This window comes from Gopherus evgoodei, chromosome 13 (genome assembly GCF_007399415.2).
Source record: "Gopherus evgoodei ecotype Sinaloan lineage chromosome 13, rGopEvg1_v1.p, whole genome shotgun sequence".
NCBI lineage: Eukaryota > Metazoa > Chordata > Testudines > Testudinidae > Gopherus > Gopherus evgoodei.
This window is the reverse complement of record NC_044334.1, coordinates 21450516-21474960: the sequence shown is the minus strand read 5'-3', so window position 1 is coordinate 21474960 and position 24445 is coordinate 21450516. Positions and strand designations below refer to the sequence as shown.

The window sequence follows — 24445 nt, the reverse complement described above, 5'->3', positions numbered from 1 at the left end:
CAGAAATTCCTGCCCCTTTTTCAGTGTCTCCCTTCAGTGTTGCTGAATTGGGGAAGAGTTGGGGCTGCCACTGTAATGATAAAAGCATTGTATTTCCCAGCAGGAGGAGGAACTCATGAGTAGATTAGGCTGAGAAAATTCAGGTCCTAATAGAAACCATTGTGAAATAGAGAATCTCAAAGTTATTTTAAGGTAAACTTGTTTTGTTTAATCAATGGAGGGAGACTGCCATGAAAATGGATAATAGTGGTAAGTCAGGACCCCTGCATGATTGACTGACTAATTGCACTAGATCTGATCCTCTGCTGTTTTGCATCTTGTGTAATTCTTTATACCTGTGAACAGTGAGTATAAAACAACCTTCATTCAGGTGCAAATGACAACACAAGGTGCAAGGCAGTGGGGGTATCCAGCCCAGTGTCTACAAGCGCAAGACCAGCATGGGTTAGACTGTCAGGCCTCGGTGAGCCCCTTTGCACTGCTTTAAAGAACAAGGGAGGCTTGAAGCTTCCCTAAAGGGGCAGCTGGGAATTCCCCTGACACAGGGGAGTCTCCCAGGGACATAAAGCAATATAGCCAGCTTTACATTGCCTAAGCCTCTTGTCCATGTAGGAGGCATATCAGAGGCCAGAGGGGATGATCCTGTACTGCCAGAATTGTCTCTAGGATTAACATTTGCTTAGAGCCATCTTTGCCCCTCTGCTACACTGTGAGCTCCGCACAGCTGAGGAGCTACATTCCTGATTACATTCTCATTAATCCTTCACTTTGGAACACCTACATACCTCTCTCTGACCTAACAGGAAATGTCTTCCTCTCCACCCTTGGCAGCACCAAAGCAAAAGATATGGCAAGCTCTCAAATCCCTAGTTAAACACTTAGATTAACAATACTCTTGTGGAGGGCTACTCTGCTCAAGGGAGTGAGAGATTCTGAAAACTCCTTTTCATGGTTTTAGAGTCTGGGTGGGGTTTGAGCCTCCCAGGGGGAAAAAAATAACATAAAAAGTTCAAACGAAGCAGGAAATACCATCTTCATGCTGGGACAGCTAATGCAATATGTAATATTTTAGAAAAGTGCCACTTCCTTGTTTCACCCTGGAGCAGTGCCATGTGTGATTATAACCATGTGAGGATGTTAAAGGGAAACCTGAGTGAGTTATTTCCCAAGTCTGTAGATTTGGATGTTGTTTTATCAATGGACCCTTCCTACCATAGTATATTAGTTCCTTTTGAATTGCTTAATCAATTCATTGCTTTCTGCAACAGAGAATAGAAGAAAATATATTTCTAATAACCTAGTATAGACATTAAATTTCCATTGGATTAATTTCATGTTTTAGTTGTCATCCTGTTCCCTGCTATACCAAGCAGCTATGGGCATAGGTTGAGGATTAAGAAAAGAAATGAGGATGGTGTTTTTTCCCTGTTCTTTGTTGATTCCACATGCATAGAAGTTTCTAGTTGTGGGTTCTCCAGGAGAACTTCCTGATAGCAACAGTAATATGAATCTGTTAATTTTAATGGTACAGCTGTGATCTAGTAGACTAGATGAGGAGTTATATGCAAAGTAGTTGTCCGGGTCAGTCCCAGGATATTAGAGAGACAAGATGGGCGAAGTAAAAACATAAAAGATATTGTCAATAAAAGTTATTACCTCAGTCAGATGAATTGGAGTGAAATCTGGCATCTGATACTGACTTGCTTGTGTGAGTGGACAAGTCACTTTCTCCTCTGTGTCTAGTTTCTCTGGGCTTGTCTACATCAGAAAGTTGCAGCGCTGGTGAGGGAGTTACAGCGCTGCAACTTTGAAGGTGTACACATCTGCAGGGCACCACCAGCGCTGCAACTCCCTGTTTGCAGCGCTGGCCGTACTCCCGTTTTGTCTCGGGTGTAGAGGATCCAGCGCTGGTGATCCAGCGCTGGTAATCCAATGTAGACACTTACCAGCGCTTTTCTTGACCTCCGTGGAAGGAGGAAGCCTCTGGTAATCAAGCTGGTCTCCTTTCCCGGTTTGCTCTCTCGTTCCCGGAACCCCGAGCAAGCAGGTCTCCTTCCCTGCGGTTTGCTGGGTGGCTCCGGGAACGCGAGAGCAAACCGCGGTGAAGCTGGTCTCCTTTCCCGGTTTGCTCTCGCGTTCCCGGAACCCCGAGCAAGCAGGTCTCCTTCCCTGCGGTTTGCTGGGTGGCTCCGGGAACGCGAGAGCAAACCGCAGCGAAGCTGGTCTCCTTTCCCGGTTTGCTCTCGCGTTCCCGGAACCCCGAGCAAGCAGGTCTCCTTCCCTGCGGTTTGCTGGGTGGCTCCGGGAACGCGAGAGCAAACCGCGGCGAAGCGGGTCTCCTTTCCCGGTTTGCTCTCTCGTTCCCGGAACCCCGAGCAAGCAGGTCTCCTTCCCTGCGGTTTGCTGGGTGGCTCCGGGAACGCGAGAGCAAACCGCGGCGAAGCGGGTCTCCTTTCCCGGTTTGCTCTCGCGTTCCCCGAACCCCCCTTGAAGCCGCCCAACAGTGCTGCAGTGTGGCCACATCTAACACCACTTGCAGCGCTGGTTGCTGTAAGTGTGGCCACTCTGCAGCGCTGGCCCTATACAGCTGTACTAATACAGCTGTAACAACCAGCGCTGCAAAATTTTAGATGTAGACATGGCCTCTGACTGTAAAGGGGGATAATGTAGTTGAATTAGGCAAAACCTGCCCACTTTTGGCTCAAATGTTTGGCTAAAAAATTGACTTTAATGGGAATTGAGGATGGTTGGCATTTACCAGGATGAGGCACAGAGAGCATGCACTGGTTAGCTGTTCCATCCAGTCTGTGGACCCAATTAATCCTTTAGTATTGCTCCCCTTAAGTCAGCAGTGCCAGAGATTAATTGGATTCAATAGCTTCAATAGTTACACTGAATCCTCTCATTAACTCACCTTCTCATTGATTGCCAGAGGTCCATGGTTCATTCCCATAGGCAATGGAAGCCTTGGCCTCTCCTTGGGGATTCAGGCACAGATGTTCAGGAAAGATATGTATGTCCTGTGACTGCAGAGGCGTTAACAGGCCACTGTACCTTGAATGTCCCTTAGAATATGTGCTAACTACTTATGCTAAAAAATCTGTTCCACCTTGCATTTTGCTGTGAGATTGGGAGCACCTTTCCCAGGCTGGAAGAAGAGCTCTGTGTAACTCGAAAGCTTGTTTCTCTCATCAACAGAAGTTGGTCCAATAAAAGACTTAAAAATTGTATTAAACCTAATGTTAAAAAATATATATATAATACATAGGTTGGGAAAAGAGTGTCTGTACATCTGGGTATAGTGCTTAGATTATCCACAACTATAAAGTTAGTTTTTAAAAGTCATATGATACATAGAGTACATAGTCAGCAATAATCCAAATTTAGGTGAATAGATTTAACAATGCAGTTTAGATATTAGAAGCCGAATACTCGGGTACATCACCCATTAAAGCTTGTACAGAGATTTGGTTGTGGAAAGCAAAATATATCAATGAGTGGAGATTGTCCCTCAGTATTGAGAATTAGGTTGGTTGTCTATTTAGAAAATACAATCCACGAGGAAAGTATTTTTACTTTCCTGACTGCCAGGGGCGGCTCCAGGCACCAGCACGCCAAGCGCTTGCCTGGGGTGGCAAGCCACGGGGGGCACTCTGCTGGTCGCTGCAAGGGCGGCAGGCAGGTTGCCTTCGGGCAGCATGCCTGCGGAGGGTTCGCTGGCTTCAGCGGACCTCCCCCAGGCATGCTGCCAAATCCACGGGACCGGGGACCTCCCACAGGCAAGCCGCCGAAGGCAGCCTGCCTGCCGTGCTTGGGGCGGCAAAATACCTAGAGCCGCTTCTGCTGACTGCACATCTCTTTGGCATTCCAGCTCATCCCTCCTGGTATTGCTGATGTCCATGGTGCATTCTATGTAGATGTCCCTTGACCACCTGATGGCATCCAACACCATGAGGTGCTGCATCAACCCAGTGTAGCATTGACTGATTCCGCATTCTCTCAGCACTCGCTTGTTACTGGGGTCCCATGTGCCTAAGGCTCCGACAATCAGTGTGTGTGTCTGGACCTGGTAACCCTTAGCTCTCAAGGTTACCTCAGTTACTTCAGTTGTAGCTACTTGTGGCTCCTTTCAAAAGCCAACTTTCAACATCATAACCCTTGACCATGGAAACTGAGTTTTTTCCTTACCCTTAGTTAGAAGGGTGAGGAGTTCAGCTAGATAATTGGCTGAAGACAGTGCATTGTCTTATCAGTGTAGGGAAGTATACAAACAGAAATCTTGATATCCTGGGTATGTGGCCAATCTCTCAGTATTGACAGGGCCCTGGAAATAAACATACACAATAATAAAAATGTCAAGTCAGGGTCTTGTCAAAGTTAGAATCAGGACTCACAATTTGTCAAACCACTCTGTTTTATTAGCGCAGCGCTCCGCCAATAACACCCAGATAATGTGAGTGGCCATGCAAGACCCAAACAGTCTTATTTATACAGATAAAAGAGCAGGAATTAGACAAAGGGACAAAGAAAGCAAAACAGTAAAATTCACCAGGGGCATAGCATGCATATCCTATTTCCTTACTAACTTTTATAGATCTAAGGCTAATACTTCACCAATTGCCCTTAAATGGTGCAATTGTTCTATGTGAATGTCTGTATTCCTGACACCTGGATTGCAGCATTCCAACAGTTTTGCTTAAAGGTACAGAGAGCATTTCTTTAATCCTTTCTATTTTCACAATATAATTCATTCTACTTTCACAGCCTCAAATACCAAGAAGCACAAAGAAATGTCAGAACCTAATCTATTCTTAAGGAATAAGTATTAAAGGAGCAGAGAAACCAAACAACATAAATTCTCTAGGGATCAGAAGTTATTGTTAAACACAAAGAGTTTAGTTAATGGTAACTGGGAAATATATGGAGACTTGTTTTCCTGTTTTAAGGGTAACACACATTAAATTAGCTCTTCCATTCAGGATCAGTGACATATTAACTTATGGGCTGGACAGGCCAAGGCTTAGGGCAGCAGTAAATGAGTAACATTCACCAGTCAGAAATGGGAGAGAACTGGGACATTCCAGTAATTTTTACTTCAGTTTAACGTGGCCATGCTTTGCTCTTGCCCACTAGATAGGTTTCTCTGATCATTGTGTCCAGAGGATTATTATATATGCCAAGTTCTGCCTGTTTGTTGAATTTAGCAGGACTGTAAGCAGCCTAGGGGTGGCTACTGGGGATAAATATTTTGTTTCCTGTCCCTAGGTGACATGGTAAAAAGACCAACCACACATTCAATCAAAGTGAAGCTTTCATAGGAAAGAAAAAATGAAGTAAATCAAACACCTATAGATTTCTCCAAGCCCTTCAGTGGGATGCCTCTTCCCAAGATGGGAGGCATTGGGTTTGGTGCCTGCATATCTAAGAATGGAAGGGTAAAATATCAAGATGGCTTGCTAGCAAGTAGCAGCAGCTGTGTTGATCTCACATCCATCATGCTCATATGAAGTCTCAGGCCATGTCTACATCTAAAATTTTGCAGCGCTGGTTGTTACAGCTGTATTAGTACAGCTGTATAGGGCCAGCGCTGCAGAGTGGCCACACTTACAGCAACCAGCGCTGCAAGTGGTGTTAGATGTGGCCACACTGCAGCGCTGTTGGGCGGCTTCAAGGGGGGTTCGGGGAACGCGAGAGCAAACCGGGAAAGGAGACCCGCTTCGCCGCGATTTGCTCTCGCGTTCCCGGAGCCACCCAGCAAACCGCAGGGAAGGAGACCTGCTTGCTCGGGGTTCCGGGAACGAGAGAGCAAACCGGGAAAGGAGACCAGCTTCGCCGCGGTTTGCTCTCGCGTTCCCCGAACCACCCTGCAAACCGCAGGGAAGGAGACCTGCTTGCTCGGGGGTTCGGGGAACGAGAGAGCAAACCGGGAAAGGAGACCAGCTTCGCCGCGGTTTGCTCTCGCGTTCCCCGAACCACCCTGCAAACCGCAGGGAAGGAGACCTGCTTGCTCGGGGGTTCGGGGAACGAGAGAGCAAACCGGGAAAGGAGACCAGCTTCGCCGCGGTTTGCTCTCGCGTTCCCGGAACCACCCAGCAAGCCTCAGGGAAGGAGACCTGCTTGCTCGGGGTTCGGGGAACGCAAGAGCAAGCCGGGGAAGGAGACCAGCTTGATTACCAGAGGCTTCCTCAGGTATGCTGGGATACCTGCTTATTCCACGGAGGTCAAGAAAAGCGCTGGTAAGTGTCTATACTTGATCCAGCGCTGGATCCTCTACACCCGAGACAAAACGGGAGTACGGCCAGTGCTGCAAACAGGGAGTTGCAGCGCTGGTGGTGCCCTGCAGATGTGTACACCTCCTAAGTTGCAGCGCTGCAACTCCCTCACCAGCGCTGCAACTTTCTGATGTAGACATGCCCTCAGTGAGATGCCTAAACAACTGAAGGTTTGAAGAGGTAAATAATTGCACTTCAATAAAGGGGACACAGGTGATTACACAGTGCAATAAAGCCTAGGATTCTAGAGAGATGCATGTCCATATCTTTTAAAGAATTGTGTGGCATTTAAAATGCAAAATGTAGAACATATGGAGCCCTTAGGAGGGTAGGAGAATATCAAACCTGCTTTCCTTTCTCCAAAAGCTGGGTCTTGATAGATATACAATGAGATTTTACAGAGGTGCTAAGCAATATGCAGATTTTCCAAGTGGTTAAGGGTAAGGAGAGCTGTAGATTTGCACTTATACACTTGTGTCCCAAAAGAATGAAGTAGAAGAACCAGTTTCATTCCACAACGGTAAAGTCACCACCAAAAGAGGCCCAGCATGAGGTTAGGAGAGGAGTGGTATGTATAGCACACTGTAGGGACTAGAGAATTTTTCATTTAGGCTGCTAGGCAAAGTGTCTTTGAGGCCTGTGAAGCAGCAAGCACCAGGACTTCTGGGCATCAAAAAGTGAATGAAAATAATAAGGTGAATAGATTAATGAATAACGTTTAAAATATAGTTACTTTCATATAGCTGCAGCCTGATGGTAATTTCCTGAGTAGTGAGCCCTTGTTAAAAGATTTTAAACTAGTTAATGTTCCACATTTCCTTTTCTTCTCTCTTCCCAGTTCACTTTTTTACCCTTGTTTCCCTGCCACCAGTCCTCCTCCTGCCTTCCCCTAATTTTTCATTTCCTCTCTTTCCACTCTCAGGCCATGGCTACACTGGCACTTTACAGCGCTGCAACTTTCTCGCTCAGGGGTGTGAAAAAAACCCACCCCTGAGCGCTGCAAGATACAGCGCTGTAAAGCGCCAGTGTAAACAGTGCAGCAGCGCTGGAAGCACAGCTCCCAGCGCTGCAAGCTACACCCCATGAGGATGTGGAGTACATGCAGTGCTGGGAGAGAGCTCTGGCGCTGCAACCACACTCACACTTCAAAGCACTGCCGCAGTGTAGCCATACCCTCACTCAGTAGCTGAACAATTGACCCCTTCCTTTGCAAACCCTCCTGCCCAGGGCCATCCTTAGGATTTATGGGGCCCTAGGCAGTATTATTAAACTGGTGCCCCTATGCCGGATGGCAGCCCAAGCTCACAGCCTGGTGGGGGAGGGGGAGGAGGGACTTGACAGCAAAGGATAATGAGATGCCCAGCCTGCCTCATGGTGGCGGAGAGTCACAGTTCCCCGCAGAGACTTCCATGCACTCTCCCTCATGCAGAATGGACATGAAGAAAGTACCTAATTAAAAGCACTAAAATTTGGGAATAAAAAATGTCAGTCACAGGTTTTTTGATATGCCCTGAAGTTTGTCAGAGATTTATTTGCAAAAACTTCATGGTAAGGGTGAGTCAGCTGTCCTGCTGAATACAACATTACATATAATGGAATACATGATGCAGCTCTTCTCTGTTTTACATTTTCTTCATCAGTATTTCTAAGTTGAATTTATATTTTAATTGTACTCAAATCTTAAGCCAGCATTCCAGATTACTACATATTTATCTCACTGAAACAAAGACATTCTTTTAAATTAATCAGAGAGATTTAGTATGTTCATAACAATGTTCATTGCTTTTAGAAAAAGGGAACAGTAATTTACTTTGTATGATCTCCATAACAAGAGACATGGTTATGAAATTTCACCAACCTTAAAAAAATATGTTTCCAAATATTTTAGGTATAACAAGGATTTTGTCTTATTTCTTTTAAAACTAGTTTGTCGGATAGTCAGAAGTAAAGAAAGGGAACTCTTTGTCCAGCTATCTGGAAGGGAAGGACTGTTGTCCCTTTAAGGGCTCTCTTCAGTGGGGAGTGGGGGGAGAGGTGGTGAAGGGATGGACAGAAAGGACAGGAAGACTTGGAAGCACTTTTTTTTTTAACTATAGTAATTAAAATGTGTATTTTAGATAAGGGAGGTCTTTTGAAGGATTTATTTAAAAAGCTATGTGTGAAGATCCACACATTTAAGGCTAAAGATGATTGTGCATCTAAAACTCTATGCAAGCATTTTTTAGAAATGTGATTTTATAATCTTCACCAGCTCACTAATGAAATATTTTTAAAGCAAATTTTAAACTAAGCTCCTGTAGACTGACATGTTCTGTGTAAATATTACATTAATGCACAAATGCTTTTGTCAGTAAAGTCAGAAACTGACAGTATAAAAATTTATTTGGGCATAAGCTTTCGTGGACATCTGATGAAATGGGTTCTAGTCCACAAAAGCTTATGCCCAAATAATTTGTTAGTCTTTGAGGTGACACAAGGACTCGTCCTTGTTTTTGCTGATACAGACTGAGGCCATGTCTACATCTAAAATTTTGCAGCGCTGGTTGTTACAGCTGTATTAGTACAGCTGTATAGGGCCAGCGCTGCAGAGTGGCCACACTTACAGCAACCAGCGCTGCAAGTGGTGTTAGATGTGGCCACACTGCAGCGTTGTTGGGCGGCTTCAAGGGGGGTTCAGGGAACGCGAGAGCAAACCGGGAAAGGAGACCCGCTTCGCCGCGATTTGCTCTCGCGTTCCCGGAGCCACCCAGCAAACCGCAGGGAAGGAGACCTGCTTGCTCGGGGTTCCGGGAACGAGAGAGCAAATCGGGAAAGGAGACCAGCTTCGCCGCGGTTTGCTCTCGCGTTCCCGGAGCCACCCAGCAAACCGCAGGGAAGGAGACCTGCTTGCTCGGGGTTCCGGGAACGAGAGAGCAAATCGGGAAAGGAGACCAGCTTCGCCGCGGTTTGCTCTCGCGTTCCCGGAGCCACCCAGCAAACCGCAGGGAAGGAGACCTGCTTGCTCGGGTTCCGGGAACGAGAGAGCAAACCGGGCAAGGAGACCCGCTTCGCCGCGGTTTGCTCTCGCGTTCCCGGAGCCACCCAGCAAACCGCAGGGAAGGAGACCTGCTTGCTCGGGGCTCCGGGAACTAGAGAGCAAACCGGGAAAGGAGACCCGCTTCGCCGCGGTTTGCTCTCCGCGTTCCTGGAGCCACCCAGCAAACCGCAGGGAAGGAGACCTGCTTGCTCGGGGTTCCGGGAACGCGAGAGCAAACCGGGAAAGGAGACCCGCTTCGCCGCGGTTTGCTCTCGCGTTCCCGGAGCCATGCAGCAAACCGCAGGGAAGGAGACCTGCTTGCTTGGGGTTCCGGGAACGAGAGAGCAAACCGGGAAAGGAGACCCGCTTCGCCGCGGTTTGCTCTCGCGTTCCCGGAGCCACCCAGCAAACCGCAGGGAAGGAGACCTGCTTGCTCGGGGTTCCGGGAACGAGAGAGCAAATCGGGGAAGGAGACCAGCTTCGCCGCGGTTTGCTCTCGCGTTCCCGGAGCCACCCAGCAAACCGCAGGGAAGGAGACCAGCTTGATTACCAGAGGCTTCCTCCTTCCACGGAGGTCAAGAAAAGCGCTGGTAAGTGTCTACATTGGATTACCAGCGCTGGATCACCAGCACTGGATCCTCTACACCCGAGACAAAACGGGAGTACGGCCAGTGCTGCAAACAGGGAGTTGCAGCGCTGGTGATGCCCTGCAGATGTGTACACCTTCAAAGTTGCAGCGCTGTAACTCCCTCACCAGCGCTGCAACTTTCTGATGTAGACAAGCCCTAACAGGACTACCACTCTGAAACCTGTCAGTATATACCTTGGGGTTGGCAAATGGCTGTTAAATGGCTTTATTACCCCTTGAATGTCTCTTTAACAGTTTCAATGTTGTGCTAATAGGTCTGGCAGGCTGGAGGTTTTTTCACTTTTAACTACTAGATTCCCTCCCAAGGAAGACTCACCAGGCTAGAGCAGCCATCTGTGGGAGCCTGCAGGAAGGGTCAAAACAGGGATAGGAAAACAAGAGGGTGGACACTAAGACCCAGTGGTGCCCCAAATTTTCAGGTGCCCTACACAGCTGCCTATGTTGCCTATTCCTAAGGACGGCCCTGCTCCTGCCCTCTCCTAGTTCCAGGCTATCCTTCCTGAAACAGAGTCACAGGGTATGGCCACAGTGCTAACTGGTGGAGAGAACCCTACTCCTTGCAATTCCCTCAGCAGGGAAGCAGGCTGAGCAAGTGTATCCTCAGGGCCTCGCAGCCTGTGCAAGCTCTGTATCTCTCAGATCAGTCCAGGGGCGAAAATTAAAAACCACACCCTGTCTAACTCATCATACCTCGGAAATAAGGGGAGGTGATTAATGGCAGATTCCGGAAAATTGTAATGCTGGCCCTGTCGTGAAGGAACAACTGTATGGGAACATAGAGTAGCTTGGAAAATAGGTCAGAATCCTTTAGCTAATGTAGGGTTATATTACAGTACCCACCTACTCTGACTGATCAGATTCAGTATCCAGCCCTGTTGGGGACAATCCAAAGTTTAAGTCTCAGTTTTTCTACCTTGTACAGCTCGTGATGTTTCTAGAACAAGGCTGGAATTGACCAAGCAGCCTAAGGGAATTAAGCTCCTTTGAAGATCCCAGCTCTAAATATTAAGTGGAATCCCTTAGACGCCTGCTTTACGTATATGTTTTAGTTTAGCTAATCATAGTTAAGGCTAGGATTTTGTCATGGTTATTTTTAGTACAAGTCACACACAGGTCATGGGCAATAAACAAAAATTCACGGAAGCTGTGACCTGTCTCTGACTTTTGCTGTTGCAGCTCCTGGTGGCTGGGAGCTGTGGGGTCCCCCGTGCCTGCAAGGCTATCATCTGTTGCTGGAACCCTGAGGAGGGTCCCCTGGGAAGACTGTTGCCTGTCGCTGGAATCCTGCAGGGGGACCTTGAGGAAGCTGTCGCCCCTCACTGGATCCCGGTGGGGGTCCCACTGGCTGACAGCTCCAGTCCCTGGGCTCCAGGAGCTGAAGCAGAAAATGTCAGGGAGGTCTCCGGAAGTCATGGATTCCGTGACCTCTGTGACATAAATGTACCCTTAATCATAGTAACTGCCATAGATGCTGCCAGCCATCAGCTAACCTCAAACACATAACTTTTTCTTGCTACAAATTACAAAAGTATTGGAGCAAACAATGGACATCTATCTATCTATCTATCTATCTATCTATCTATCTATCTATCTATCTATCTATCTATCTATCTATCTATCTATCTATCTATCTATCTATCTATCTATCTATCTATATCTAATCTAAATACACACACACATAATTACATTTGTAACTAACATACGCTGATCTTATGATCCTCCAGCAAAGGATCTTATATCTCTTATATCAGAGAGAGAAACAAAAATACAAAGCAATAGATTTGTAATATTTGCATTGCTTTGTTCTGAAACCAGGAATAATGACTGTTGTGTTAACTGAAATCTTTTGCTAATTGCATTGGTTTTTGTTTGGCCTTGTATTTTTCTTTAAAAATCAACAAAGAAAATACAGAACTGCTTGGGTAAAGCTGGAAATGTTCCTGTCAGGGTCAGTGCTCCAATGTGCCCCACCTTTAGGGGCACTCCAGGCACGCTAGCTGGAGCTGTCATTTTGGGTTCTTCATTGGCTGCTTTTGTCACCTGAAGCTGTTGAATGTGAAGTGTGATTGTTAAAAAGGCTATTTTGAGCTTTTAATGCAGGAGCTAGGGTGGAAGAAACAGATTTAATGAGACTCAGAGGATAATGTGGTTAATCATTTCTGATGACTGCATTCCTAATAACTCAGAATGAGGTTTAATAATTTATTTGCAGGGGATTGAGTGAACAGCAGCTGATGATGAGGTAAAGGTCAAGATGTAGTATTTCCCCTAAACAGATCAATAAAGTTTTGATAAAAAACATTCATATTTGCCCAGAAGCCAGGCTTCTCAGCAATGAGTTCCACTTGCTGGTGGTGCGGCTAAAATCTCTCTCTGAGGGGAAAAAGCCTCTTTTTAAAAGACATTAACATTGTTTTCTCTTTTAGAGACTGCTCCTTTCCCATTAAAGGCAGTAGCAACTGACTTCAATGGAAACATGATCAGGCCTGTTGGCCAAATCCTGAGAGGTACTGGGCATTCACAATTCCCACTGACATCAGTGAGAGTTGTCGATGATCTGAATGTCTCAGAACTCGGCATGTAATGTCATTTCTGAGCTATTATTCTTAGATGTTTTCACAGGTCTGAAGGAAGATAAAAGCTTAATTCCCACTCTGGGGCCCTGATAGGAAAGCACAGGGGAAGTCCAGGATTGAATGTACATGGGGACAACAAAACCTTTCTCTTTAAGAACATAACATAAGAACAGCCATACTGGGTCAGACCAAAAGTCCATCTAGCCCCGTATCCTGTCTTCTGACAGTGGCCAATGCCAGGTGCCCCAGAGGAATGAACAGAACAGGTTATCATCGAGTGATCCATCTTCTGTCGCCCATTCCCAGCTTCTGGCAAACAGAAGCTAGAGGCGCCATCCCTGCCCATCTTGGCTAATAGCCATTGATGGACCTATCCTCCATTAACCTATCTAGTTCTTTTTTTGAACCCTGTTATAATTATGAACCCTGTTATTATAATCTTTATAATTAGCCTGCTCTTCCTCTTTGACTCATTCACTGATGCCACTAGTGTTTTGTTATATCACAAATCATTACTATGAAAACACTTATGATATCACAAAGAGTGATGGCAAGACTGATTGGAAAAATGTGAGGAAATCCATGATTGAACAAACAAAGAAATTCCCTGTAGTTCTGAGAGAGCTGTTCCTTCACACAAAGCCTGGAAGAAAACATGAGATCACTATGAAGAAATGAGGGGGAAATAGGAATAGGGAAAGAAGTTATGGAATTCTCTGTTCAGTTTTGTTACATGCATGGAATATTTTGCATATAAAATGTGGGAGGAAGACTATCTAGTGATTAAAGCACAGGACTGGCAGTCAAGAGCTGTAGCTTGTATTCCTGGCTTTGACATATCCTCACTAATATAAGACTCATTTTCAGTAGCTAATGTCTATACTAAAATCCCCCCTCCTATCCACATGAGTTTCAGAAAAGAAGATTGAAGTTAAGATTGAAGATGTTGTTTTTTGTTGTGACACTGCAGAGCTCACTGTGGTGATTGGGGATTTTGCCTTCCCTACTTTCAGACCCCCAGGACCCTACAACCTTTCCTTCAGTGGCAGACAAGGAGTATCTCTCCCTGTTACAATAGATATGTAAACTTATTCCAACTGACTATACAGTGGATGAGGAAAGTCAGAGCCGGCACTTCCATTTAGGCGACCTAGGTGGTCGCCTAGGGCGCCAGGATTTGGGGGGCTGGCATTTTGCTGCCCTTGGCAGCAATTCGGCTGTGGGGTTCCTTCCGCGCTCCAGGTCTTCGGTGGCAATTCTGCGGCGGGTCCATCACTTGCTCCAGGACCCGCCGCCGAAGTGCCCCAAAGACCAGGAGCGCACAAGGACCCCTGCCTAGGGCTCCAAAAACCCTGGCGCCACTCCTGAGGAAAGTATGTTAATAACAGGATCTCTATATACGTGTTGTAAAGCCCTTTGGGATCCTTTAACATGAATGGCCTATATTAGATATGAGAGGTGATTATTATATTTAATTATCAAAGGGCAGTAGCAACTGGTCAGTACTCAGACCCCCTCTTTCTTTATTTTCTCTTTTTACAGTTTCCCTTTTCTCTCTGTCTCTCCCATAGATCTTGAAGAACAAATAGGAGTGGGGAAAAACACTTCACTGACCGTCTTTTTTTAATTTCTAATCACTGCAGCTCATGTGTACCCTCTGCTTGCAATATCCAAGCCAGTCATTCTCCCCCTCCCCATTCAAGCGTCTGACCCCTAATACTTCAGTTCCTGATCTTGTAAATCATGGTTTGCTGTGTTATGCTGCCTCCAAAACTCTCAGTACAGGGAAATTATGTTCACAGCTTCTTTCTCCATCTTCTTCCATTGTCTCTGAGTTGTTTGATGAAGAATGAGACTTTTTAGGTATGATCTCCCTCCTGTGAATCTCTGTTGCCTATTTTTAATACAGCACTAACTTCTTTGTCTTTCTTTGGCATCTCTCCAATCAGCAGTTGCTCTCTCTGTGGGATCAATACAGAATGTTTACATAGATATCAACATTCCTCATTTGCAAATCGTTGATCAGCCGTCTCTCACATGTACTGCAGATGCCCTTGAGTGCAGTGCTGTACCTATGATAGCAGCTGCAAGAATCTAATTCAGTTAACCTATTGCCCCCTTGACAAAAGCAAACCAAATGTAAAAAGTGTGTTTCCTGTTGGAGACACAAGCCGGCCTTAATGGCTTTTGGATCTTAAATCCAAAGAGTTGTATCTGATTTTCCTTGAGCAATCAGCCACTTGTCCTTGGAGCAGGTTAGATATATCACATCAGCCTTTTACCCTAGCTGCCAGAGCCTCTGGCCTAGACCCTAGGCTGCTCATTCTGGAATACATCACCCATGTGTTAGTTGGACAAGTTCTCCAAAGAGTCATAATTCTGTATGGGTGGAGGCTAGGTGCTCACCTCCAGTGGAGGAGGGAGTATTATCATTCACCAGTTTCCCCTCTGGATGAGTTAATATGTAACATCCTGTTATGTCCTCCTTGCTTGTAGAGGTGATGGCTGCAATGTTGGGTTTTAAGAGGAGAAAATATTGGGGGATCTTCAAGGTTGTCAGGCACTCAGATCCCTAAGTGATAACACACAGGAAGTCTGAAAACACTAAATAAGCACGGATTTTTAAGATATTTGTCCTGAGCCCAGGATAAATGACCCAAGTCTGTTCTTCTCTCTGTTTCCAGATTGGTGCTTCTCTGTTTGCCAGTAACATTGGCAGTGGGCAATTTGTGGGCTTAGCAGGCACAGGAGCGATTGGAGGAATCGCCATTGGAGGATTCGAATGGAACGTAAGTGGTACACGTTTACATAAAATTGTAACCTCGGGGGTATCCAAAGAGACCAGGTGAATCCACATTGTCTAAAAATCCAGCTCACTCTAATGTTGTCAGAGCCCTCACCCAGCAGCACCTGCCTCCCTCAGGGCTGACGACTGGCAGAACTACCCACCACAAGAACACTTGGTGTCGATTCCCATTCCCCCAGCCTCTCTCCCCACTTCCATCTCCAGTCCATTTAGTGGGGAAAGAAAAGCCCATTGCTATATTAGGAAACCATGACCACCTCTGCATAATTTTTCTGGGAGATTGGTGTGTAGGAGTTGGGGGGAGTCATCGTTTTTCCTTTCTTCCCAGCAGTGAGGAATTCAATGTTGTCTTCACTCCTTTCTTCATCCCAAGAGCCCTTTTCTCCTCTGTCTTCTCATTCCCCTCCCACTAAGGGGAAGCTGCAAAGGAGTTCAGAGGCTACATTGTAATCTGCTATCAATGGTGTTCTGTTCTCAGCCTGCTGGGGGCAGATCCTGCCTATAACCAAACACCTCACTTGATTAAAATGACTACAACTACTGCCTGGAATTGGCAGAAGGGCCGTAAGGGTTTAGAAAAGGGTAAGATAATGTGCCTCCTTTCCCCAATCAGTCTATCTGTAGCCCTCCATGGACTTAGTATGTGCATAAGGAGGAGATGCTGGAGTTGCGGAACACTGCCTTTATGCTGTATTTCCCCTCTTAGATCAGCTGGCCATAAGGTGCAATTTTCATCACATGTTACTGCTGCCCTGGAGAGGAACTGGGGACACTGCTACAAGGAGGTCAGCTCCTTGCAGAGCATTTTGATGTTTACCTGGTGCTCAGGGATGATCCGCCGTGAGGGGGGAAACATGGATGAGCACAATCCTTGGGATCCAGCCCTGTTGTTTCCCTTGGATCCTTAGGCGCTGGAATAATTATTGGCTGTGCCCCCTGACTGTTGCACTCCATTGCAAGCCCCTCCTTAGGTTTTCTTAAAAATAGAATTGTGTGTTGGGTATAAAATACGGCCCCATATAGTCTGAACTTCTTTGTGCATGAGGAAGGGAGTAAAAGCTCACTTGAGAGAAATGCACACATTGGAATCAGTTAGTTTAGCTGTCACCTTTTATTATTTTCTGCTGCAACAAATCCAGGCTCCATACCAAGGCTACTGGATCTTCATGACATCTGAAGGGATAGAATCCAGATCCTCTTTCATAAGCACAGGACTCTACTGCTTGAGCTAAAGGGGAGACTCTCTCCTAACTGATAGTAGTATGCAGCCTAAGACACATGGTTGAATCGTCTTGATTCTGTCCAGTAGAGGATAGTGATGCCTATGTATACATCTACATGTATGCAGACACAAGCCAGCTAGTTTGCTCATTGCAATACTTGCAACACAATGGAACTGATAAACATGCTAACATACACAGGAAAAATGCTGCTCTTGGATCCACACTGATTCTGTTACCAAAAAAGAGAAGTGGACTCGATTCTGCTCTCATTTATACTGGCTTTGTGTCAGTGTAATTCTATTGACTTCAGTGCAGTTACTCTTGATTTTCACCAGTGTAAGAGAGCAGAATTGGATCCAATATCTCTAGCATAGCCTGTGCTTGATATATGTGCAGAACTTCAGAGCTGCAATAAAGAACTAGCGTGAGGATGAGAGATCTAGCACGCAGCTCTGAGAGCAGCATTTTGACCTGTATTTATCTGTCTGAATGTGCACAGCTCTGCATAAAACAAGTTGCTAACATTGTCAGAAAAATTATAATTTATGATTACAACAAAATATCTGATGCACAGAATATACTGTATATAGTTTAACAGAGCTACCATACTTGACAGTCTATAATTCTATACATGAGAATATAGTACATCCTTTATAATTCTCACAGCCACCTCAAAAGCAGGCCTCAGCTAGAGTGCTGTGTCCAGTTCTGGGCTCCACACTTTAAGAAAGATGTGGACAAACTGGAGCGAGTCCAGAAGAAAGCAACAAAAATGATAAAAGATTCGAGAACATTTGATCTGTGAAGAAATTTAAAAAAAAAAGGGGGGCATGTTTAGTCTTGAGAAAAGCAGACCAAGAAGGGGCCTGATAACAATCTTCAAATATGTTAAGGGCCATAATAAAGAGGACTGTGATCAATTTTTCTCTGTCCACTGAAGGTAGGACTAGAGGCAATGGGCTTAATTTGCAGCAAGAGAGATTTATGTTAGATGTTAGGGATGGTCTAGGTATATTTAGTCCTGCCTCAGTGGATGGGGCTGGGCTGGGCCTGAGGTCCCTTTCAACCTGACATTTCTATGATCCTATAACTGAACCGCACTGCAGAAGGCAGTTAATTACTCCTGCATTTTATCTAAAGAAGTGGGCTAGTCTGATCGGTGACAAGGGTATGGAAGTAAGCTCCACTCTCCAACACCCGAGGCTAGCAAAGCTAATCACAGATGAGACATGATCATAACACACTTGGGTTTGGGGATGGAATGTTTCCTGTGCTGGTGGCTGCTTGGAGACTGGATCGAGGGACTAAGTAAAGGGGGCCGGGGCAGTGCTAGACTTTCTTAACATTTCCTGGTGGTAGCAATAGTCATCTGTCACCATACAAAGGCTTCTGTGGGCTGCTGGTATTCTAACCATCATGTTGTCTACACCTGCTCTTGGCAAGGCTGGGTGAAACAGTGGCTAAAATGCCTGCATCCAGAGTACACTAATGCTCTGGTGATTGCTACCGTAGTGGAGCTGCAGTGGGATAGTGCAACAGAAGGAAGGTTTAAGACCAGTGTTAGACACACTACAAATGTATTTCCCCGATGGAAAGACATGGGGCAAATGCCAAAGCAGTGGTCTTTTTGATACTCCATTAGGTCTGCTGCAGTGGGGGACTCTTCCTCAGGTGCTTCTGTTGGACACCTGGGGTGAAATTCTAGCACCATTCAACTGAATGGCAGAACTCCCATTGACTTCAATAAGGCCAAGATTTCACCCCTGGAGTTCCAGCCGTAAAATGCTAGACAGGTAGAAAGAATGAGGCTGGCCACCATTTTACTCACTGCAATGTTTATAGTTGGCATTCAGCCTGATACGTGGCTTTGGAAAATGCTGGTGACAGGACCAGAGGCTAATTCAGCTGTTCTTTCCTTGGTTACAGGCCCTGATATTTGTGGTTGTTCTTGCTTGGTTGTTTGTGCCCATCTACATCAAGGCTGGGGTAAGCATGGACACTAGGTTATATCTCTTATGGTTCCGTGTTTTAATCTTTGTTTCATTTTGTTGTGTGTGTGTGGGTCTAACACCATCACAAAACCATTCTCAATGGCAAGAGAGACCTGAATGTGTCAGGCATGCTACATATGTTATGTCTGTATATATTTAAACAACAAGGTCTCTTTGTCTTTGAGATCTTAAGATGAGCAGCATTTGACTCTGCCTTTCTGTGCTTCTTGGAGGCCCCTGCTCCTTGGCCTTCTTAATTTCTAGTGCACTTACCAGTGTGGTATCTGGGTGGCAGAGCCTACTGATGAACTATAATAGTTGTGTCTGTTGCTCGTAGTATGAATTCTTCTCCCTCTTCTTCTGCAGGTGGTGACGATGCCAGAGTATCTCAAGAAGCGGTTTGGCGGCCGACGGATTCAGATATATCTGTCAATCCTTTCTCTGCTCCTCTATATTTTCACCAAGATCTCGGTGAGTTAAGCTTTTCCAGTTCCTCTGTTCTAAGTGAAGTTCCTATCTCTTATTATTTTACACTTGTATGAAATCTCTCTACCTGTCTGGTTCACTTGTCTCAGATAAAAAATTGTTTCCATGTTGTCACTCGTCCATCTAGCAGTGCTGACCATCCAAATCAGCTCTACAGCTCTGTGTGTCTGTGACTGTTGAATTATACCAGGGGGCTCTTTCTCTAGAGGGTGGTTATGATTTAGCTTTCTTTTTCCAGGATTTTGTTTCCACGTGTGTTCCCCTCTGGAACAAGTCAGGCTGGCTGGAGTCTTGTACTATACAGTATGCGCCATCTCAGGTGTCAGTGATAGAAACTGAAGAGAAGGTTCCAAGATATTAGAGTTAGTACCCAGTTCTCTGCCTTTGTCCTCCAAGGGTAACTATTGCTGCTTCTTACCCAGGAACATTCACTCACCCATTTAGGTATTTAATTGTAGAGCTTCCTATATATCATTTGGGCCCAGGGTCTCCCATTCTGACTCCTGAACTAGATTCTCCTGCCGCAGGGTATGAGTAACTCCCTTTGGCTCCAGTGGGAGAAAAGAGGCCTTTCACATTCATCCTTCCATCGGTATCCTCAGCTGAACGTGCAACTTGTTAGTATTAATGAAGCAAAAGTGAAAAACGAGAGAGGAAGGCAGATGGAGGGAAGAGACAGAGAGACGGGGTTAGAAAATACAGGAGTGGGAAAAGCAAGGGAAGAAAGGGAAGGCGAAGGAGTGTCTTTCTGTGGATCAGCTTGAGCTATGAAGTGTGGCTAACGAGGGCACAGCAGTAGCGAAGGGAGCTGTGATTTTCCTCCCCTTTTGAAACCATTAAATCTCCATACAAGTCCACAGGTCAGGCAGACCTGGATCTGTTGTTTTCCTGCAGTTGCCATGGAAGTTTACTCTTTGCCCTCTGCCTAGTAGCTGAGTGATAATAGTACAATTTAACCTAAAAGACCTGGTCTTTTGCTCCCATTCTCATGCTCCTACGATAACTGATTCTTATCAGGGTTACAGATTAAACAGGCTGGGACTATCAAGAAATCTCCAGTTGGATTTTGCGTTCTGTTTATTTCAGTGAGGAGCTGTCAACATAACTCTTTTTGTATGCAGCTGTAATTGGAAATGCTGCATCCATTTCACAAGGGATGGTATTCTTCCTGCAACTCTAGCAGATGTAGAGTGAATCCATACAGATAAATGGCTCATCATTCTAATCCAGGGGTCAGCAACCTTTCAGAAGTCATGTGCCGAGTCTTCATTTATTCACTCTAATTTAAGGTGTCGTGTGCCAGTAATACATTTTAACGTTTTTAGAAGGTCTCTTTCTATAAGTCTATAATATATAACTAAACTATTGTTGCATGTAAAGTAAATAAGGTTTTTAAAATGTTTAAGAAGCTTCATTTAAAATGCAGAGACCCCTAGACCAGTGGCCAGGACCCAGGCAGTCTGAGTGCCACTGAAAATCAGCTCGCATGCCGCCTTCGGCACTCATGCCATAGGTTGCCTATCCCTGTTCTAATCCAAAACCTATATCTATATTTCTGTGTTTTATATGATCCCATCACTTGCTACCTACATGCCAGATACACAAAAATAATTCCTTTTTTATGGGTAAATTTCCTCCATGTGTGTCCAAGTTACATATCATACTCTGCATTGGGGATTTCCATCAACTCCAGCAGAAGGACCCTCCTCCCAAGCAAATGGAGTGGCTCCACTCACTCACTGTTATTACAGACCTGAAAATGAAGTTGCCCCTAATGTTCTTGCACCTTCAGTTTTCAGGGAAGAGCAGGGCAATAGCTGGTGGATCTGTACAGCAACAGATCAATTGATCCCAGTCTGGCTCCACCCACAATCATCCCACCTTGCCCGCAAACAGAGCTGCACAAGTACTCATAGGGAGCCGCTATGGAACTGTTTTCTGGCACTCGGGGGTATTGTCTCCTGCATAAGTTCCCCAAACCATGCCCCTCCTCCTGATACAGCAGAACCACTCTTCCTCTGTCTGTCTGACTCCTGAGTAATTGTACGGCCTCTATTACTGTAGTATCTGAGTGCCTCACAATTTTTCACTATATCGAATGCACCTAATGCTTCTGCTGCATTGTGGCCCTCTGCAGCTGTAGAAAAGGGGACAGGATTTGTCTTAAAGAACGATCTGAAGGTTTGATTTGCATGTTGTGTTTCCCTGGATGTGTACACAGTATTCTCTTTATTAGGACTCAATCCCCATTCTTATTAGTTATGAAGCACTGTTAGTGTACAATAATGTGCAAGACACCACCCTCAGTTTGCTGATAAACTAAAGCTATGGAAGATACAGTAGAGCTCAAAACAGAAAGCTGTGATGCTTAATGGAATAGGTGGGTATTTAGCATCTGCTTGGTGGAAGGGGAGGGTGAATGGTGCAAATTAATATTGCGTCAAGCGTATGGTGTAACATAAAGTCTAGATTGGGTGAAGGAGACAGAGAAGAGAGAGAGGTAGAATGAAGGAGTTGGAGGAAATTAGAGGAGGCAGAGAGCTTTGAAGGTGCAGGATAGCATCTTGATCACAAAAAAGCCAAATCCTGTAGTGCTGTAAATGGCATCTTATTCAGTTATGCCTACACCCGAGCTGTGTAACTGAGCAAAGCATGGGCATTGAGATGCATCAGCCCAGTCATGTAAAAGTTGAAAGGAAGGTGTAAGTGTGGGGAGCAGGGGAAAGAAAAAGATCATGCCCTGCAGAGAAAGGGGGCATGTCTGGGCCAAAAGGATAAGATCACGTACAGTGGTGTAAGAGGGGAAAGGCATTAAATTAACTTGCTGTAAGTTAGGGGATTGTTCCACCTGAGCTATACCAGCCATCAACGAAGTTGTGGACCCCACTAACCCAAAGAATGGCCCACATGCCCCAGAATAAGAGGGGCAGCACAGTCCAAATGCCACTCCAATTATAGCTTGTCCAGTGATGACCACTGTGGAAATTCAGATGTATTTGCTGCACAGCAAGGGGCCGGAAGGTATGCCCGCTGCAGTGGCAAGGAGCTATCTGGCCATGGGCAGCGCACCATGCTGCGTGGCCAAGTGCCCATCAGTCCAGCATGTTACCAGGAAAAGGATAAATACAGAAGGCCAGTGGACACCAGCTCTTGTACATAAGAGGTTTCGTTTATGTAGATACATCTGTTGTGCTATCTAGGCATCATTGCAGGTGGCATATGCAGGACGGCAAGCAAGCTGCACATGGCTCTGTGGGAATGTGTCACTCTAGGTGCCAGAGGCAGACACAATGTGAGCCAAGACATTCCAAGAGATGTCAAGAGATTTGCATGCTGCTTCCCTGGCTGCTGCCTTTGCAGCTTCCCTGCCTTGCAGTTCCTCGGGCTTTTGTCATCCTGCTTTGAAAGGACAGCTTTCCTTACACTTGCTAGCAAGTCACCCCTAACAATTTGAGTCACAGTGCTGATGCAATTTATATTTGCAACTAAGAAGAATCTTGCATTCATGGTGCCTGTTTTACATGCTGCTTCCTCACTTACGCCACTTTGGGCAAAATCTCAAACACCATATGTAATGTCCCATATTGTATGTATGTTCCATGGTGTCACTGCTGTGTGAGCTGTTCCCATGGTAGCTTTCAGGGTTGGAGTTGCAAACCATTAGTGCTTCTACCATTGCTGTCACCAGTGGGGCTGTACCAGTGGTAGAAAAGATGGGCAATTTTTAAGAAAATCTTGCAGTGTAACAAAGCATTGGTGACCAGTAACTGACTAAGTATCTGGTGAAACAAGAAACTGGATGCCCCCCCCATAGTCTGAAGGAATTTAAAACTCAAGTCAATAAATGCATTGCAAGTGTTCCTTGGAATTCTTTAGCTGTAATGGTAGTTGTAAAAGGACACTCATGTCATTGTAGCTTTGCCTAGTGTTTCCTGAAGTACATGTGTGTAGCTCGGGAGTGACTTGTTTTGTTTGAATGTACTAAATCTTCTCCATACAAAAAACAGAGCTAGGATAAGGTTTTAATGGTATCCATAAAAGAGAGTTAATGGTGTAACAAGGAAATATCAGCAGTAAATTAATGTAACTGGGAGGTAGAAGAGGTGAACTTGGAAGGTGGTTCAGCAAATCCAAGGAGTTTATGTATTGCTCAGGATGTTAAATAATTGTTTCCTTGTGGGATCATTTTATGACCAGTAATATTAGTAGCCATGCAAACTAAGCTAATATTAAAAATAAATGAACCTCAAGCTTTGGGGCATAAGCTGATCTGCTGTGAGAGTCAGGAAGGAATCCTCTCCCCTAGAGGGGCATGGTCTCACAGTTAGCCTGTAGGATTACACTCTACAAAATCCTTCATCTTAACCCCAGCCTCCATGGCTGCAGATGGCAAAGGCAGGGGCAGAATTTGTTGGTGGGACCATGCATGTATTTCACACCTTGTGTGGTGCACAGTTCAGCTCCACAATGGCTTTGCATGTGAGCATGCAGTGACTGGTGGTGGGAGCAGAGCTAGAGGATCTGCAGCTGCACAGTCTCCTTCTTGCCCTGAAGGCAGGAGGAGTGAAGGGGGGTTATGGGGGGGACAGTCTCAAGGAGGAGTTTCCTCAGTGGCCTGGGGGAGAGGTTTTCTTCCTCCAGCATCTGCCCAGCTACTTAGGCCGAGTGCCCCTGAATATTTTTGTTTTAGTTTCCCTGTTTGTAAAATGCGGAGGATGATAGTCAGTTGCCTGGCTAACTGGGGAGTCAGGATGATATGTTACTTGTTGGTTGTAAAAGAGCTTTAAAGGTAAAATGTGCTAAGTAGTGTTATGTACAGCATGGCACAATTAGCCAGATGCGTGACTTATATCACCCCTCTCCTTGTGGCAGAATACCTGACTAGATGGCACTCTTTGTGTTCCTTGAATAAATGTTTGCCCTAAAATCTAGTAGAGCTGATGACTAAACATCTCTCTTAAGCCTTGTCTGCCCTGCGATTTTAGGGTGAGGTTTTTCGAAAGCACCTAAGTGATTTGAGAGCACAAATTCAGTGACATGACTTTTAATGACACATCTGCTCCTAAGACGTGTAGGCACTTTGGAAAATCCCCCCTACCCGCCTTAGCACTGGTGCAGCATGTTGCACTTGCCAACCCCTAACAGAGATATGATTTACATTGGTGAGGCATGAATTGGATTGGAACTGGTTACTCTGATTTCAAATGATGTCTGCTTTAGGAGTTTGCATTGGTGCAGCTGTGTTGGTAACTAAAATCCCAGGATTTACTCATGAAGTTGCAAAATCCATGTCCTTATACAAGCGCGAGAGCTAACTGTTTCTCCAGCTGGCCAGCTGAATGCTAATTACTTTGACAGATATTCATGGAACTTGTGTTAAGTAAGGTGTTGCCTTTTATTCCTGTTTGTCCTCAACTGGGCAGTCA

At 45.5% G+C, this 24445-nt stretch overlaps 1 protein-coding gene across 2 annotated transcripts in view; it reads left to right on the top strand.

Moving 5' to 3' along the window:
• The window catches only part of SLC5A1 (solute carrier family 5 member 1), a 49948-nt gene that overhangs the window by 3888 nt on the left and 21615 nt on the right, over positions 1 to 24445 (top strand). For both annotated transcript variants that reach the window (XM_030583338.1, XM_030583339.1), the window contains exons 3-5: positions 15198 to 15302; positions 18469 to 18528; positions 18900 to 19004. In XM_030583338.1, coding sequence (XP_030439198.1) covers positions 15198 to 15302; positions 18469 to 18528; positions 18900 to 19004 — 270 coding nt within the window. The remainder of the gene's footprint in view (positions 1 to 15197; positions 15303 to 18468; positions 18529 to 18899; positions 19005 to 24445) is intronic.